This window comes from Silurus aristotelis, assembly GCF_946808225.1.
Source record: "Silurus aristotelis genome assembly, chromosome: 20".
In the NCBI taxonomy this organism is placed as follows: domain Eukaryota; kingdom Metazoa; phylum Chordata; class Actinopteri; order Siluriformes; family Siluridae; genus Silurus; species Silurus aristotelis.
The window spans coordinates 22,032,887-22,050,386 of record NC_139593.1 but is presented as its reverse complement, the minus strand read 5'-3'; the positions used below and the strand labels follow the sequence as shown (position 1 = coordinate 22,050,386).

The 17,500-nt window shown below is 44.9% G+C and overlaps 2 protein-coding genes across 2 annotated transcripts in view; one reads left to right on the top strand and one right to left on the bottom strand.

Moving 5' to 3' along the window:
* LOC310715427 (protein kinase C beta type-like) overlaps positions 1 to 17,500 on the top strand; it is a 155,600-nt gene that overhangs the window by 130,594 nt on the left and 7,506 nt on the right. The gene's annotated exons all lie outside the window — the stretch shown is intronic.
* The window catches only part of hapstr1b (HUWE1 associated protein modifying stress responses b), a 4,581-nt gene continuing 96 nt past the window's right edge, over positions 13,016 to 17,500 (bottom strand). Inside the window, exons 1-4 of the mRNA XM_083521987.1 lie at positions 17,194 to 17,500; positions 15,916 to 15,999; positions 14,348 to 14,608; positions 13,016 to 14,166 (exon numbers count right to left, since the gene is read on the bottom strand). The exon at positions 17,194 to 17,500 is cut by the window's right edge and continues 96 nt beyond it. Of these exons, the coding sequence (XP_083378113.1) occupies positions 13,925 to 14,166; positions 14,348 to 14,608; positions 15,916 to 15,999; positions 17,194 to 17,392 (786 nt within the window). The 5' untranslated portion in view covers positions 17,393 to 17,500 and the 3' untranslated portion in view covers positions 13,016 to 13,924. The remainder of the gene's footprint in view (positions 14,167 to 14,347; positions 14,609 to 15,915; positions 16,000 to 17,193) is intronic.

Below are 17,500 nucleotides of genomic sequence, written 5' to 3'. Positions count from 1 at the left end.
ATTAAGAGGATGAAGAATGGAAAGTCGGTTGGACCAGATGACATACCGGTAGAAGCGTGGAGATGTTTAGGAGAGATGGCAGTGGAGTTTTTAACCAGATTGTTTAACAGAATTCTGGAAGGGGAGAGGATGCCTGAGGAATGGAGAAGGAGTGTGCTGGTACCGATCTTTAAGCATAATGGAGATGTGCAGACCTGCAGTAACTACAGGGGAATTAAGTTGATCAGTCACACCATGAAGTTATGGGAAAGAGTAGTGGAAGCCAGGCTGAGAGAAGAGGTGACCATCTGTGAGCAACAGTCTGGTTTCATGGCGAGGAAGAGCACCACAGATGCCTTATTTGCTTTGAGGATGTTGATGGAGAAGTATAGAGAAGGACAGAAGGAGCTGCATTGTGTATTTGTGGATTTAGCGAAAGCGTACGACAGAGTGGAGAGAGGAGTTGTGGTATTGTATGAGGAAGTCAGGTGTGTCAGAGAAGTATGTGAGGGTGGTGCAGGACATGTATGAGGACAGTGTGACGGCAGTAAAGTGTGCAGTAGGTACGACAGACTGGTTCAGGGTGAAGGTTGGACTGCATCAAGGATCGGCCCTGAGCCCTTTCCTGTTTGCAGTGGTGATGGACAGGTTGACGGACGAGGTCAGACAGGAGTCTCCCTGGACTATGATGTTTGCAGATGATATTGTGATTTGTGGTGAGAGTAGAGAGCAGGTTGAGAAGAGCCTGGAGAGGTGGAGATATGCGCTGGAGAAAAGGGGAATAAAAGTCAGTAGGAGTAAGACAGAGTACATGTGTGTGAATGAGAGGGAGGGCAGTGGAGGGTGCAGTTGCAGGGAAAAGAGGTGGAGAAGGTGGAGGAGTTCAGGTACCTGGGGTCAACAGTGCAAAGTAATGGAGAGTGTGTTAGAGAAGTGAAGAAAAGAGAGCAGGCAGGGTGGAGTGGGTGGAGAAGAGTGACAGGAGTGATTTGTGATAGAAGAGTATCTGTGAGAGTGAAAGGGAAAGTTTATAGGACTGTGGTGAGACCTGAGATGTTGTATGGATTAGAGACAGTGGCATTGAGTAAAAGACAGGAGGTGGAGCTGGAGGTAGCAGAGCTGAAGATGTTAAGGTTTTCGTTAGGAGTGACGACGATGGACAGGATTAGAAATGAGTTTATTAGAGGGACAGCACATGTAGGATGTTTTGGTGACAAGGTGAGGGAGGCGAGATTGAGATGGTTTGGACATGTGCAGAGGAGGGACATGAATTATATTGGTAGAAAAATGCTGAGGATGGAGCCACCAGGTAGGAGGAAAAGAGGAAGGCCAAGGAGGAGGTTCATGGATGTGGTGAGGGAAGACATGCAGGTAGTTGGTGTGAAAGAGGCAGATGTAGAGGACAGGGTGGTATGGAGACGGATGATCCGCTGTAGCGCCCCCTAATGGGAGCAGCCGAAAGAAGAAGAAGAAGAAGAATTTTAACGGCACTAATATTATATTTTTATTATAAATTTAAATCAATAAATATAAAAGAGGTCAAATTAAAACATTCAACGCAAAACGTTTATTCAAATCAAATCAAATGTTATTTGTCACACACACACACACACACACATGCACACACACACACACACACACACACACACACACACACACACACACACACACACACACACACACACACACAGGGTACGACATGCAGTGAAATGCTTTTTACGATGGTCCGGCATGAAGGAATAGAATGGGGTGAAAAATAGAACAAGAAAGGGAGGGCAGATAAATAAAGTATAAAAACTATATAAAATATAGGAATATATAAAGAGAGAGATATATGAGAGAAAAAAGATGTATATAGAAAAAATGCTTATGGCAGTAAACAGTAAAACAACAGTAAACAATTTAAGGGTGGTTTTTGATTGTCCATAAAGTGTCCGTGTGCGGTATGGTGAGGTGTAAAGTGCCCGTGTGCGGTATGGTGAGGTGTAAAGTGCCCGTGTGCGGTATGGTGAGGTGTAAAGTGTCAGTGTGCGGTATGGTGAGGTGTAAAGTGTCCTTGTACGGTATGGTGAGGTGTAAAGTGTCTGTGTGCGGTATGGTGAGGTGTAAAGTGTCTGTGTGCGGTATGGTGAGGTGTAAAGTGTCCTTGTACGGTATGGCGAGGTGTAAAGTGTCCGTGTGCGGTATGGCGAGGCGTAAAGTGTCCGTGTGCGGTATGGCGAGGCGTAAAGTGTCCGTGTGCGGTATGGCGAGGCGTAAAGTGTCCGTGTGCGGTATGGCGAGGCGTAAAGTGTCCGTGTGCGGTATGGCGAGGCGTAAAGTGTCGGTGTGCGGTATGGCGAGGCGTAAAGTGTCGGTGTGCGGTATGGCGAGGCGTAAAGTGTCGGTGTGCGGTATGGCGAGGCGTAAAGTGTCCGTGTGCGGTATGGCGAAGCGCAAAGTGTCCGTGTGCGGTATGGCGAGGCGCAAAGTGTCCGTGTGCGGTATGGCGAGGCGTCAAGTGTCCGTGTGCGGTATGGCGTGGCGTCAAGTGTCCGTGTGCGGTATGGCGTGGCGTCAAGTGTCCGTGTGCAGTATGGTGTGGTGTCAAGTGTCCGTGTGCGGTATGGTGTGGTGTAAATATAAAGTGCACTGTGCTGTGCGAGTCCAGTGTTTAAAGTGTCATGGTGAGGAAGGTGAGATATGTACAGAGAAGAAGTGTGATGATGGAGAGAACGGACCAGGTTTTAGATCCTGGGTGTCTCCTGGTTTAAACTCTGAATGGCCTCGGGAAGAAGCTCCTCCTCCTTCTCTCGATTCACTTTCAGGGAGTTTTTACGACTCAAATATCATTTGCGTAAGTTTCGTTGTAGCCGTTCCAAAAAACATTCCTTTATTTCTCTTTAAAATTGGAATTTCCTCAATTTTAACATTTGATCTACTTTTAATGTTTTGTGAATGAATACAGTTAAATACATTATTAATAAATAATAAATAATTCTACAAAATAAATGATCATCTCCTGATACGTTATGATTAGTGAAACAGAAGCAGGAGATCAGTGTGTCACTCAACTCAGAATACACCGAACTTTCCACAAACCACATGCAAAACTTTTCATTTAAATTTATTCTCTTGAATCAGTGGTTTCTGAAGAAACATCCTTGATTCCAGTGTGGACCACCAGCACCACCAGTACCAGCATGGCTTCTCTTCCCCGACGTACCTCGTTTTTCAGAATGTTGCACTTGTTCTGAAGTTTTCTGCTCGTTTATTGCTGAGATGTTCTGCAGTGTTTGGATGGACAGCGTTTACTTATTTCTCCATGTTCGGCTTCGTTCACACTTGTGTCTCACACTAAGTAGCTCCTTGTTATAAATGATTTATCTCTGGTGGCTTCCATTTACTTGTCGGATGTGTGAAGTGATGCTGTAGTGATATCTATTATAGATAGACGTGCATTAAGTCAGTGAAGCGTCTTGTCAGGATGATGTCATGCGACCTCTTTGAACTTTTCTACCCTCTGCATTGATGAGGCCTTCTGGAGATATTCTACAGCAAATAAAGAAAGACGATTGGTCCAAGAATCAGAAGGTATCTTAACCATCTTAATGTGATACTTTCAACCTCATGTTTTTTACTGATGGCTGGGTTTCTGTGAATATCAAGACATCATCATCAATATCATGTCAACCAACAGATAGAGAATCTGAATATAATGCAACTACCACCATTTCTCATTGGGGTTTTATTCAATGTAGATATTAAAACAAATAATTGTCAATGATATTTTGTCAGATGGGAGAGATGATGTAGTGATGCTCTCAGCAGCATAACTAGTGCTCTCAGAGTGATGGACTGGGGTTCTGGGGTTCTACCAAACGAGGATACTGTGTCTCAGGGTGTATCTCAGCATGATTCTACCACCACCATGTTTCATAGCTGCTTGCTGGTGTCCTCATTAGGCTTTCACTAAATGTAGATATTGAAACTAAGGGTATGATGTTACTGCAGCCATGTTTCTCACCCTGTGATGATGTTTTCACAGTGATGGATTTGGTTTCTACCAAACATATCTATTGTATCACCCAAGGAACAGAGGGTATTTCAGCATGATGCTACCGCCAACGTGTTTCTCAGAGATAACTAGTGCTCAATCCCATTCCGAGTGAAGGGCACTTTATGACACTCATGGCATTAGTGGAGAGAGTGCTGATGAAGTACCTTCACTTCTTTCACACACACACACACACACACACACACACACACACACACACACACACACACACACATACACACACTCACACACACACACACACACTTTATTGCTAGGCCTTTTTTCGTTTTCTTTTCTTGTGAGCGCTTTAAATTGTTTGTTAAAGGCACTCTTGTGCGTAAACGATTTTGGATTTGATCGATACACACACACACACACACACACACACACACACACACACACACACACACTCACACACACTCTGTATGTTGGTCTTACTTTTGCTACTGAACTCGATATACATTATTCAAAGCTCAGTCCAGGTCCATGCTGAGAATGAGTGAAGCAGGCAGAGGAAAGTGTTTCCTGCAGTAAAAGCGCTCATCCTGAGCAACACGCCCACTGGGGAAGAAATGAAGGGAGGTGAGCAGGAAAAAAGGAAGGAGAGAAGGAGGGAGAGACAGATAGAGACAGAAAGGAGAAAGAAGGAAAAAATGTGAGAAAGTTTTATACTCTGGGGAAAACAAAATTCAAAACCTGTTTTCCCCATTGCTGTGTGTGTGTGTGTGTGTGTGTGTGTGTGTGTGTGTGTGTGTGTGTGTGTGTAATAGAATAGACTTTATTTGTCACATATACATTAAAGCACTGTGAAATTTGTTCTTTGCGTATCCCAGATCTCTCAGAAGCCGGGGTCAGAGTGCAGGGTCGGCCATGATACGGCGCCCTGGGAGCACAGAGGGTTAAGGGCCTTGCTCAGGGGCCCAAGAGTGGCAGCTTGGCAATACCGGGGCTTAAACCCCTGACCTTCCAATCAGTAACCCCGGCGCCTTAACCACTGAGCTCCACTCGTGTGTGTGTGTGTGTGTGTGTGTGTGTGTGTGTGTGTGTGTGTGTGTGTGTGTGTGCGCCAGACGCTTTCACCTCCAGAGGTTAAGGTCGGCGGCTAAACATTAATTCTCTGTATTATAGTCATTATATCAATGATAGGTCCTTAGAAAGATAATACGGCATGTGTTTGTGTGTGTGTGTGTGTGTGTGTGTGTGTGTGTGTGTGTGTGTGTGTGTGTGTGTGTTGGCCAGCTGGCTCAATCTAACCCAGATTGGGGGGAGAAAGTTTCTTGCCAGAACATTGCTGAGTGGCCTGAAACTGTGAGAAGCTCTAAAACACACACACACACACACACACACACACACTCACTCAAGTTTTTTTGGCGGCTTAAGTACCTAGGTATGCTCAAATTGCTCAAGACGAGAAAGATCTCAATCAATGAGAACCCACTTGCAGAATCCAGAGGTCAATGCTGTTAGCGACGCTTTGATCTTTCCAGAAGTTAGCTTGGAAGCGAATGCTAATCAGCTAATGACGGTTTAACAGGAAAAAAGGAACGACCAGAGCAGGAGGAAGAGGGAATGATGAAGGAAATAGATCAGATCACACTGAGGGAGTAATAAGCAGTAAGTAAGTGACTAGCGTGTCCTTTTACTGATAGGTGGCGCACATGTCACGCGTCGGTCCAGAGACCGTTACTCAAGATGGCCAACAACAGTGTTAGCGTGTCCATGGAACAGTGTGTGGTGCTAATGTTTGTTGTGAACGAAGGTGTAAACCTGCGGATTTCAGTGCGGTGATGAGACACTCAGCTGCAGGAAGACATTTGAATGGTGTAAATATTTCAAAGATCATTTCTAAGGAGAAAAGTGATAGCAGGAGTGATTTGTGAGAGAAGAGTGATAGCAGGAGTGATTTGTGAGAGAAGAGTGATAGCAGGAGTAATTTGTGAGAGAAGAGTGATAGCAGGAGTGATTTGTGAGAGAAGAGTGATAGCAGGGGTGATTTGTGAGAGAAGAGTGATAGCAGGGGTGATTTGTGAGAGAAGAGTGATAGCAGGGGTGATTTGTGAGAGAAGAGTGATAGCAGGGGTGATTTGTGAGAGAAGAGTGATAGCAGGGGTGATTTGTGAGAGAAGAGTGATAGCAGAAGTGATTTGTGAGAGAAGAGTGATAGCAGGGGTGATTTGTGAGAGAAGAGTGATAGCAGGGGTGATTTGTGAGAGAAGAGTGATAGCAGGGGTGATTTGTGAGATAAAAGTGATAGCAGGAGTGATTTGTGAGAGAAGAGTGATAGCAGGAGTGATTTGTGAGAGAAGAGTGATAGCAGGGGTGATTTGTGAGAGAAGAGTGATAGCAGAAGTGATTTGTGAGAGAAGAGTGATAGCAGGGGTTATTTGTGAGAGAAGAGTGATAGCAGGAGTAATTTGTGAGAGAAGAGTGATAGCAGGAGTGATTTGTGAGAGAAGAGTGATAGCAGGGATGATTTGTGAGAGAAGAGTGATAGCAGGAGTGATTTGTGAGAGAAGAGTGATAGCAGGCGTGAAAGGGAAAGTTTATAAGATGGTGGTGAAGACCTGTGATGTTGTATGGTTTAGAAAAAGTTTATTAGAGGGACGGTGCACGTTTTGGAGGACGTTTTGGAGATGAGGTGATTGAGAAGGTTTGGTGATGTGCAGGAGAGGGATTTGGGGTATATCAGTAGAAGAACGCAGAGGAAAAGAGGAAGACTAAGAAGGAGGTTTATGGATGTGCTGATGTTGGTTTGAAAGAGACAGATGTAGATGATGGACTGAGATGGAGACTGCTGGATGATCTGCTGTGGAGACTCCAAACTGGAGGGAGAAGAAGATTCATATCAATAATCAATAATACTATTTATAAATATATAATTTATTTATTTCTGTAAAGATTTCCAGTAAAATTCTTTTGATTTATCGTAATAACAATTGGGAATCGTTTTGTTTTTATTGTTGAGTCTTTTTGGGGGGCGGGGCTTGGTGGAGGCAACAACATGAATCTGGCGCTGTGGAGAAATCATCTAATTGTATCTAAGGAGGTAGAAGATGGATGGATGGACGGACGGACGGATGGATGGATGGATGGATGTGCCATCCATCCATCCGTCCGTCCGTCCCACTGGAGGCCCACTGGAGGCAGCCAGTGGGGTTTTATTCAAGCCTGTCACTTTCCTTGTCATTATCTTATCACTTTAGCCCACTGAGCTGCTGCGTCTCCAGCAGGTCCCAGGCCTGCTCCAGGGTGTCCATCTAATGGGACGTGCCTGATAAGAGCTCTACCAGGAACCGAGCAGGAACATCGCCATCCTAAACTCCGTAGATAACCTTTCAGTTTTATTCAGAGGAGCGGCAGCTTTACTCTGATGCTCAGAGCCCAGCACCTCTTCTACCTCCTTCACTTCATTCTCTTCGTTTATGCTCACCATCCTTCTCGACTCAATTTCACATAGACATGCTTACGTAATTCTCAGCTCTCATCTGTGGCCTTCTTTTTCATCCTCTCTCTCTCTCTCTCTCTCTTTCTCTCTTCCCACACATCTAGCCTTGGTGTTTGTGATTTGTCCTCACTGGGCGAGTTCTCATCCTGCCTGCACAGATTTTTTAGCCTTTCCATTTTTTTTATGCATCCCTCCATCTCTCCATCTTTCCTCTCCATGTTCTGGCCTCGTTTCTTCGCCGTGAGAGCGTTCAGGATCACCTGGTTCTTGTGCCAACATCGTCAATGTGAAAAAAGAAAGATAAAAAGAAACAATCTGATGCAAATGGTGTGTGTGTGTGTGTGTGTGTGTGTGTGTGTGTGTGTGTGTGTGTGTGTGTGTGTGTGTGTGTGTGTGTGTGTGTGTGTGTGTGTGTGTGTGTGTGTGTGTGTGTGTGTGTGTGTGTGTGTGTGTGTGTGTGTGTGTGTGTGTGTGTGTGTGTGTGTGTGTGTGTGACAGAGTAAACGCTTCTGAGCCCTGAACCGATATCGCACTCGTTCTTCTAGTCACTGCTGCCCCCTTGTGGCCACCTGACACGTCCGCCTTAATGAGCTGTTAAAAGTGGCCATGGCGTGTTGCATCATGGGACGCAACGCATCATACCAACATATATGTAGTGTGTTGCTATGGTGATCGTCTTGGCCGAGAGAAGAAGAGTCAATTTCGCATGAACTCCTTCACGTGTTAACCTTTAGTGTGTGAGCTTCCTACGTTACCCACAATGCCGCTGTGAATGTAGGGATTTAGCAGACACTTAAAGGGAGAAATGCAGGAGCACTTTTTGGGCGGTTTTCTGGTCTTTTCTCTTTTATTCACACTTGTGGTAGATGGCAATATGCGTTTCATTGCTAAGGAGCTTGACTCCACTGACAAAGATCTATCCATCCATCCATTGTAAACACCTGACCAAGTTTAGTCTCCATTTTCTTTTATAATGAGCTCCACTTTTGTGGGAAGATGTTCCACTAGATTTAGTGGAGATTCATTGAGCCACAAAGGCGTTAGTAAAGTCAAGTACTGATGTCAGTGAGGAAGTGAGGATGCCTGGGGTGCAATAGGCGTTTTCATTCATTGTTCAATATGGTTGGACCTCTATAGCAGTAGACCTTTCAACCCATGTGAAAAAGATCTTAATGGGAGGTGGCTTTGTGAACAGGTTTGTGTCTTCTAGTTCAGGGGAAGGCAAAATTTCATGCTACAGAATCCGAAGACATGCGATACAGTTGTGTGCCTCCAACTTTGTACTAAAAGTTTGGAGAAGAACCACATATGGGTGGAGAAGTCGGGTGTCCCAATACTTCTGGTGTGCCGTGTACTCGTGTCTACTGTATTCTGCAGTCTGAAACACGACAAACACAATTAACAGCTCCTGGTGCTGAAATAAAGCCGATATCTCTGTTACGCATCAGATGGAGCCTCTAGGCCACGCATTGTGTGTGTGTGTGGGTGTGTGGGTGTGTGGGTGTCTGTTTCTATACGTCTGTAATAAACCCTATCTTTCCAGCTTTGATGGAAAACATTCCCTGCAGCCATTTTTTTGGATAAAAAAGCAGTTCCAGACATGATAGCAGGAAAAGGCCTGGAGTTGATCTATAAAGCAGAGCAGGAAAACAAACCGGACGTTCGATATGAGCGAGAACGAGGCTCTGGGCTCTTTTGATGGATTCACAAGATGTTCTGAGTGAGATATTTAGTGGTGTGTGGTGTTGTTCTTATATACTTTAATCTAGTGAGTAATACAGGAGAACAGAAAACCAAAGGGGCGGAGTTAAACTCTCAGAACGTTCTCTTGTACCCATGTTCTGGAACGTTCCATGGACTGGAACAAGCAGAGTTATAGCAAATCTCTGGTTCTCTCTTCAAGTAAAAGCCTTAGATGGAGCACCAAAATCCATTTTGCTTAAAGGCTGTTGCTTTAACCAATCAGATTTTGAGTTGGAGACTCTGAGGCTTTCTAGCGGTAACACCAGCATCCACGTCCATTGATTGGATGGTCAGAGAGCTTTAGTAGTCCAGGGCTCATCTGTAGCAAACTGCACAATCTCAGATATATTCATGTGGATTTTCTCAGTTGCTTTGGAGCGTTTCTCAAATCATCTTTATTATTTGCAATTCAGTGCATTTTTCAAAGCAACTTGTACAAACAGCACAACATATTGGATTTATTGCTATTAAAAGTCTGTACTTTTCTCAAAATCCTTAGTTTATCTCTCAAAAGTAAATGAGAATGAGCCTGAATTTCTTTGTACAGCGTCAATAAATTTCAGCAGCACAAATGTATTAATTTGACTACATACTTCGTTATTATCCATTGATTGGTTTTGTTCTGTTTGTCGCTAATTGAGGGTTTACAAGATTCACCTTTGACCTGTTTTAGAGAACTGGTTGATTATTGGTTGATCTGATGCCGTTCACTCGCCTTCATTAGTGACATTCAAGATTCATCAGTTCAACACATTTACCCCCAAAAAATGTTTTACAGAAATTGAAGCTTCACAGATTCTAATCATTTTGCATTCAATGACTTAATTTAATGAACTGAAGCTGAGATGTTTTGGGGGTTGAAACTATTCAGGTGGAACCAGTAGAATATATTTTAAACATGAACATTGACAGCAGACACTTGTACATAATCCATTAAATGATGTATGAAAGCGTTCGCAAACAAGAAATGTTCTTATGATGAGCACAAACGACTCCATGATTTGGCGGCTGAAAAAGTAGTGTTAAGAATTTCATCTCTGATCTGAGAAACGCTGCAAAGCGACTGAGAAAAACTGTACCTGCTGTTTTTTGCTGCTGATTTGGGCAGTTACTTTCAATTTGGAAAGCAGGACAAACCGTTGAGCTTTTTCATGAAGCATTTAAATTTTTTTTGTTTTCTGTCCTGTTTTTCATTACAAATCCAGGAAAACGGTAATGTACAGAAAAAACGCACAAAAATGCAGGGAATGTGATGAGGTGAATATGGATGCTTCTGCTGGAGATGATGTATGTGGGAGGTGCAGTCGTGGCTCCAGTGAAAGGAGACGTGTTAAATTGTGTTCATTGGGTTTCTCTCTAATATTGATGGGTTCTGTAGACGTGGCATCATAATGATTGGATTTAGAGGTGGATTGGTTTAAGTAGAACATCTGCAAATGCATGACCAAGCACTAGATTAAAGTAGGAAGTGGTTGTGGCCTATAACAAAAACCTGTGAATACTGTGTCTGGCACTAGAGACTCCTTCAAAAGGAGCTTTATAGACCTTTGCAAAGCATGTGGGCTCCGGAATCTGGAATGCTATGAAGTTCACGTCTCACCGTTTGGACATTTTGTGCGGTTTCTTGCATTCTAATGTATTCTGAGGATTTGTGCAGACGTCCATTAGCATTCACGGCGAGAGAGCGAGAGTTCGCTGTGTGCCGGTTCTACCCAGGGTTCCCTTTGATTTTTAAACTTTAATTGAAACTTCTGCTCGGCATAAATAAATCCTTCAGCTGCAGCTCCTTCAGGAGGGGAATTGAATTTAACATCAGTATCTCGACTCAGGAAATGAGGAATTCATTCAGAAAAAAAAAAAAAAAAAACGTTAAAAACCCCTCAAATGATCATAAGAAAAAAATTGAATTTTTAAATAATCAAAAATAAAAATAATAATAATAATTACAAATATATATATATATAAATTAATAAATAATATTTTACCCTTTTTTTTATTAAATTATAATTACATAATTTCTTACAGGAAACAGGTCTTTAATTCCTGATGCTGTACTGATCCTGAGGAAGCTGTTAAAGAAAATCTCCAACATTTGACCTTTGATCATTCCATATGAATCCTACAGACATCTCAAACGTGACATGCTCATGCTAACCAAATACACCATACGGCACACCAAGAGTATCGGGACATCTGACTTTTCTTTTTTTTTTATGTGATTCATCATCAAACTTTTAGCACAAAGACACCTCTTTCCTCTTCACTTGAACTAGGAGACCCAAACCTGCTTCAGCAGGACACTGCCCAAAGCCAGCTCCATGACTTCTGGATTGGAATGGAATGCAAGTGTGTGGAAGATTTCCTGCTCTAGACCCACATCCCTGTTGAACAATGAATGTAAATGCTGACTGCACCCCAGACCTCCTCACCTTCTCACCTGCATCAGTACCTGACCAAAAGAACCTCCACAAATCTCAACACAATCTAGTGGAACATCTTCCCAGAAGAGTTAAGCTCATTATAACATCAACTGAAGAATAAATGTGGAATGAGATGTTCATAAGTGCTCGAGTGACCAGAAACGTTTATCAGTTCAGTGTTTTAGTCGTATCCATGTTCTGATCACCTTCAACAGCAGATCACAAGTTTTGTACACATTGTCGGTAGCTTTTCAGTATAATGTAGGAGAAATAAAATCGAGCCCCGCTTCCTCTTCTCCATGACGCCGGAGTTGAAGGAGAACTCGACAGTCTTCATCTGTATTCAGAACACCTCGTACCGTCCCATTTCCCCCGTTATCTCCTCCAGCTGCTGCCATCTGATTAGTTATATTTAACTGAGTGAATCAGGGAAATAAGTGACGTTAATGGATGATAAGCTCGAGGTTTTATTGTGCGTGTAATTGTCCGTGAAACTTTTTAATGAAAGTCGACCCGAAAGCAAACCGATCAAAATCTCTGTCTTTATTTTTTAAAGCGATTAAACAATAAGGCGTGTGATCTAAGTTCGCTCGGGGCTGCTTTACCCCACAGAAGTGCCGTGTTTAACGATTGATCACCTTCATCAATCACCTTCATCATCTGTTCTTCAGTTTGCTGCTCTGTGAGAGAAGGTCTGAGCGAGAAAGGCGAGAGGTCATTAGTGAAGAGCTTGTGTGATCGTTACCTTCAACAGCCCAACGATGAGGTCATCCCATTCTAGTTGCTATAAACGGCACATCGTGTTCTAGTAGCTATAAATCACGTCTTCACGTTGAGTTGCCAGAAACATTTATTTACTCACGTCATAGTAAACATTTGTTACCTCCCATCACGTTATTGTAGCTATGAACATTCGTTTCCTCAAGTCACCACGGTATAGCAGTTATAAACGTCACGTCATCATGCTTTAGCGTCTAGAAATATCCTGGTTCACTCACGTCATCACGTTATATTAATCAAACGTTTGTTACCACCAGTCACGTTATTGTAGCTATAAACATTCGCTCACTCTTATGTTACAGTAGCTATAATCACATTATAGTGGTTATAAACACCAAAAGGTTACAGCAGCTATAAACATCAGGTTACAGCAGCTATAAACATCAGGTTACAGCAGCTATAAACATCAGGTTACAGCAGCTATAAACATCAGGTTACAGCAGCTATAAACATCAGGTTACAGGAAATGGTAGGTAAATGTTATAGCGCCTACACAATGGTCAGGTGATGGCATCTCGCGATCTACAGTGAAGCTCGTGGTTATGAGGCCCGTTTTCCCGACAGCAGGTGAAGGTGACATGAGGTCACGTGAGCAGGACATCAGAAAGCAGGTTTTAGTTAAAAGCTTCATTTCTTTAATGCAAGAATCATTATTGTACATTAACAATTCAATGGTCTCTGCACAGCTCTTTTTTACAATATGTACCACAAGTCTATCAGCACCTACTGTTATTTACATTTCATAATGTTACACCGGAGATGTGCTGAGGAACAGGAGGACCAGGAGAAAGAGGTGGAAGAAGGACGAGTGGAAGCTTACAGAATGAACTCATGAGAGGGACGAGAACTTCACAGTCAAAAAATGTTTTTTTTTTAAAAATAATAATAATAATAAAAGTGTTTGGGGTCATGCTCTAGAGTTAAGTACTGCTATTTGGAGCACTTGTGCCTGCTTCTGGTGCAGCCAACAAAAAACTGATGTGAGAAATAAAAACACAAATAACGTAAATATTTCAAATTAAAATTATATATATATATAAAAAAACACTTGTTTGTATTGAAGCCGCAGTGTGGTAGCTGAGCCGGGGCAGTGACAGGCGCTGTTTGGAGGAGGCAGGCATCTTTCTCTCTCACACACACACACACACACACACACACACACACACACACACACACACACACACGTTCATGCGCACTCTCCAAACATCACACACACCCTCACAGTCATAACATCACTTGCACACAGATCATTTCTCCCACAATTGGACTCACAAACAGAAAAGTGAATTGTGTGTGTGTGTGTGTGTGTGTGTGTGTGTGTGTGTGTGTATAGTCGCATGGAAGGGCACTTTGCGCTGAGCTCCGCCTCCCGCTCGGGTGTCTCTGGATTAGAGGGACGCGCCGGGCCGCCGCGAGACGAGAGACTCCCGTTTCGGAGTAAAGATGCGAAGGATGACTGACGAATGGCGTTTGTCAAAGTTTGTCTGATTCTGCTGATCTCCTTCTCTTTCTCTCGTCCGATCAGATCATCCGATTGCGTTTGTGGGTGGGCGAGTCTGTGATGACGTCACTGCACTGGGCGGAGCTACGCTTGCGAGTGCCGTTGTCCAGATGGAGCGCCATCTCCTCTGCGATGAAGGTGTTCAAGTCAACGTCGTGGAGACCGTTCCTGCGACGCCCGGGGGTGGAGCCTGCGCTCAGGTGTGTAGGAGATCCCGGTGCGCCGGAGCGCATGCTGATACTCGCCATAGCGCCGCTCAGACCTGAGCAGGTACACACACACGCACACAGATTTTAACAGGGTCTCACAACCGACACACACACACAGAACTTAACAGGGTCTCACAAACACGCACACACAGATTTGAACAGGGTCTCACAACGTACACACGCACACACATTTTCCAAGGTCTCACTGCATACACACACGTGTGTGTCACGTACCGTGGAGAGCGATGGCCTCCCTAAATGGCTGCAGGTCCGTCTCGACAGAAGAGCTCGTTTCCGAAGCTGCTGCCATCGCGATTCTGGGCGGAGCCCGGGAGCTCCGTGGGGGCGGGGCTTTGCCACAGAGGAAGCTGATGAGGTCCTCACGCCGGATGGTCCGCCTCCTCTTCTTCACCCAGGCCAGGACGTCCTTGTTACGCCGCTGGTGGCCGATCTGGATTCCTAACTCGTAGCTGCGCTGGTGCACTTCCACGCTCTCTGTGCGCGACAAACACAAACACACCGTTCATACAGAGAAAACTTACTGAATCATCTCACCCGATCCACCGTTCTTCTGATCTACTGTTCACTGCGTGTGGGATGCGATTTGCGTCTCAGACTCCTTAGCACCTTTAAGTTGTTCCCATTTAGGGTTTCAAAGGGGCAAAAACGTTCAATTGGAAGTTTTTTAAATATTCCAAGTTGAAACCTTGTGTAGGTGAAGAAGTTTGGAGGCCTGGAGTGAAGAAGTGAGGAGGCCTGGAGTGCAGTCAGCATTTAAAAGAATTGGCGCTCTATAGCAGGAGAACTTCCACCAAATCCAACCCAAGTGCAGCAGATCTTCATGGAGCTGGCTTTGTGGAACAGGAACAGGTCCAGTACAGTTGTGTGAGTAGGTGAATACGTTTTTAAGTTGTTGGTTTGTTGAATGATTTTTACATCACTGCTGATTACAGGTGTATGTATTTAATAGCAGTGTGGTTATAAATGTAAACGCGAACGCGCGATTAGATTTAAAAAGTGCATCAATATAAACATGTGCTACTGTCTGGGCAGCTGCTTTCGGCTGCTCCCATTAGGGGGCGCCACAGCGGATCATCCACACCCCCTGTCCTCTACATCTGCCTCTTTCACACCAACTACCTGCATGTCTTCCCTCACCACATCCATAAACCTCCTCCTTGGTCTTCCTCTTTTCCTCCTTCCTGGTGTCTGCATCCTCAGCATTCTCCTACTGATATACCCCATGTCCCTCCTCTGCACATGTCCAAACCATCTCAATCTCACCTCCCTCACCTTGTCTCCAAAATGTCCTACATTCGCTGTCCCTCTAATAAACTCATTTCTAATCCTGTCCATCGTCGTCACTCCCAACGAACATCTCAACAGCTTCAGCTCTGCTCCCTCCAGCTCCACCTCCTGTCTTTTATAAAGAAGTTAAAGATCTCTCCAATCAGACGGAGTTGTGAGAGACGAGGGTTGTTGAACAGACTGCGTGTGTTCAGAGGTGGACGTCTGGTTGTTTGCGAAAGGAAAAATCGTTGCGAGTGTTTGCATGATCCCAATTACTGTTATGCAAATACGCAAAAAAAAACAACAACAAGACGTCACGTTCAGTGCACGTATACGACCACGTGTCGCTTATCTGGACCTGATCGCCTGACCGTGATGCTCACAGCGAGAGATTGGGGCGAGTCCGAGACAAGTTTGAGACGAAGGATTACTGCGCACGTGATACGCGAGACCACCGATCCCGGCTAGTGGTCCGAGAAGACACGCTGGACACGTGCCCACCTAAAACGTACCTCTGTACAGGTTGGTGACCGCGGTCGCGGCGTTCTGAAAAGGGACCCAGAGAGAAAGCCCCTGCTGCTGCTGACACACTCGATCTGCAAGAGAAATAAAGAGGACAGGAAGTTCATCATTCCACTGAAACATCATGTCCCTCCGTCCCTCTTCACCATGTTAGAGACACACCAGGGTCCATCCTAAATACCACCATGAGTTAAACACCTCCTGAAGGGAGCTGGTGGTGTTTGTGACTCGGGCCGGGCTGAAAGTGCTGATAGACTGAGAATCGATTAAAATGTTCAATCAACTCATTTTGAGGGGAAGAATAATAATAAGAAGAAGAATAATAATAATCATAATAAATGTGAAATAAACTCCTGAGAAACACGACGCCATTTTGTCCCGGTTTAGTTGCTCAGACTGTGTAGAAGAACCAGACAAAACAATCCGCCGTGTTCGGGATAAAACACGGGTTTATTTACAGTCTGAGTGATTAAAGTTCAACCTCCGGGTTTGAGACTGAAAGCGGAATGAAGGTGAAGATTCTGAAGCCGCGCTGCTTCTCTCCATGTCCCCCAGCACACCTCACCTCAGCCCGGCCTCTCAGTCCTCCTGCTTTCGCCATTTTGTTTCTTTACATGTTTTTACCCTGACACTAAACCCGGCCTGGGGTGGATTTCTGATCCGCTCTGCCCCTGAACCCTACTCCGGGTGTGTGTGTGTGTGTGTGTGTGTGTGTGTGTCTCAGCCCGGAGGCAGCAGAACCCGAGCTGTAAACGGGCGGCTATAAATTGTCTCGGGTTATTTTCACCCGGAGGAACTCCTCCCAGGACTGCGCCATTTTGTTTCACCAAATAATAAGCGTCAAAAAAATAACACCGAAAGAGAGACGTGTTAAAGCCGACACACGTCTACTGATCACCGGGGTGTGGTGTGGGACACACCGGGCGTGACAGTAAACTCGTCCCGGTCAGAGTTTAGGAACGAACCGGACTTGTGTTCGAGCCGGAATTAGCATTAGCGATAACTAGCAGGAGATAACGTTACAGGGCAGGGCTTTGTGTGGAGCTCCAGTGTGGAGGAAAAGACACGCGTTCGATTTTAAACACTTGTAAAGAAAGTGAATATAAAAGGCTCGGTTCGGTTCGAGTCCGTTAAGCAGCTCGGCCCGGTCGTGTTTCAGGGTGTTTACCCGCGGTGGGCCCGATGCCCTTTGTTTAGCTAGCAGGCTAGGTCTCGGGTTAGCTTAGCACGGACCGGAGGGTCTCTCTGAGCGGTTCGGTTCTACGGACCTTTGTAAAGCTGCGCGACTGCCGTGGCCGAGTTCTGGAAGAGGTGCCAAAGCTTCTGCCGGCTCTGCTCGGGCTCCTCCTCGCTCGGCTCGTTCTGCTCGGCCTCGGCCAGGCACTGCCGCTCCCATTTGGAGAACCAGTGCTCGGGCCCGTGCTCCTGGATCTCCGCTTCTCCCTCCTCCTTCTTCTTCTCCTCCATAACGACCGACTTAACCGCTTTCTATCCCGGTGAGAATCTGAGGCTTTGACACCGAGCTGAATTCCTGAGTCCGGCCGCGGCCCTTCTCCCCTCAGCTGGTGGCTGCTT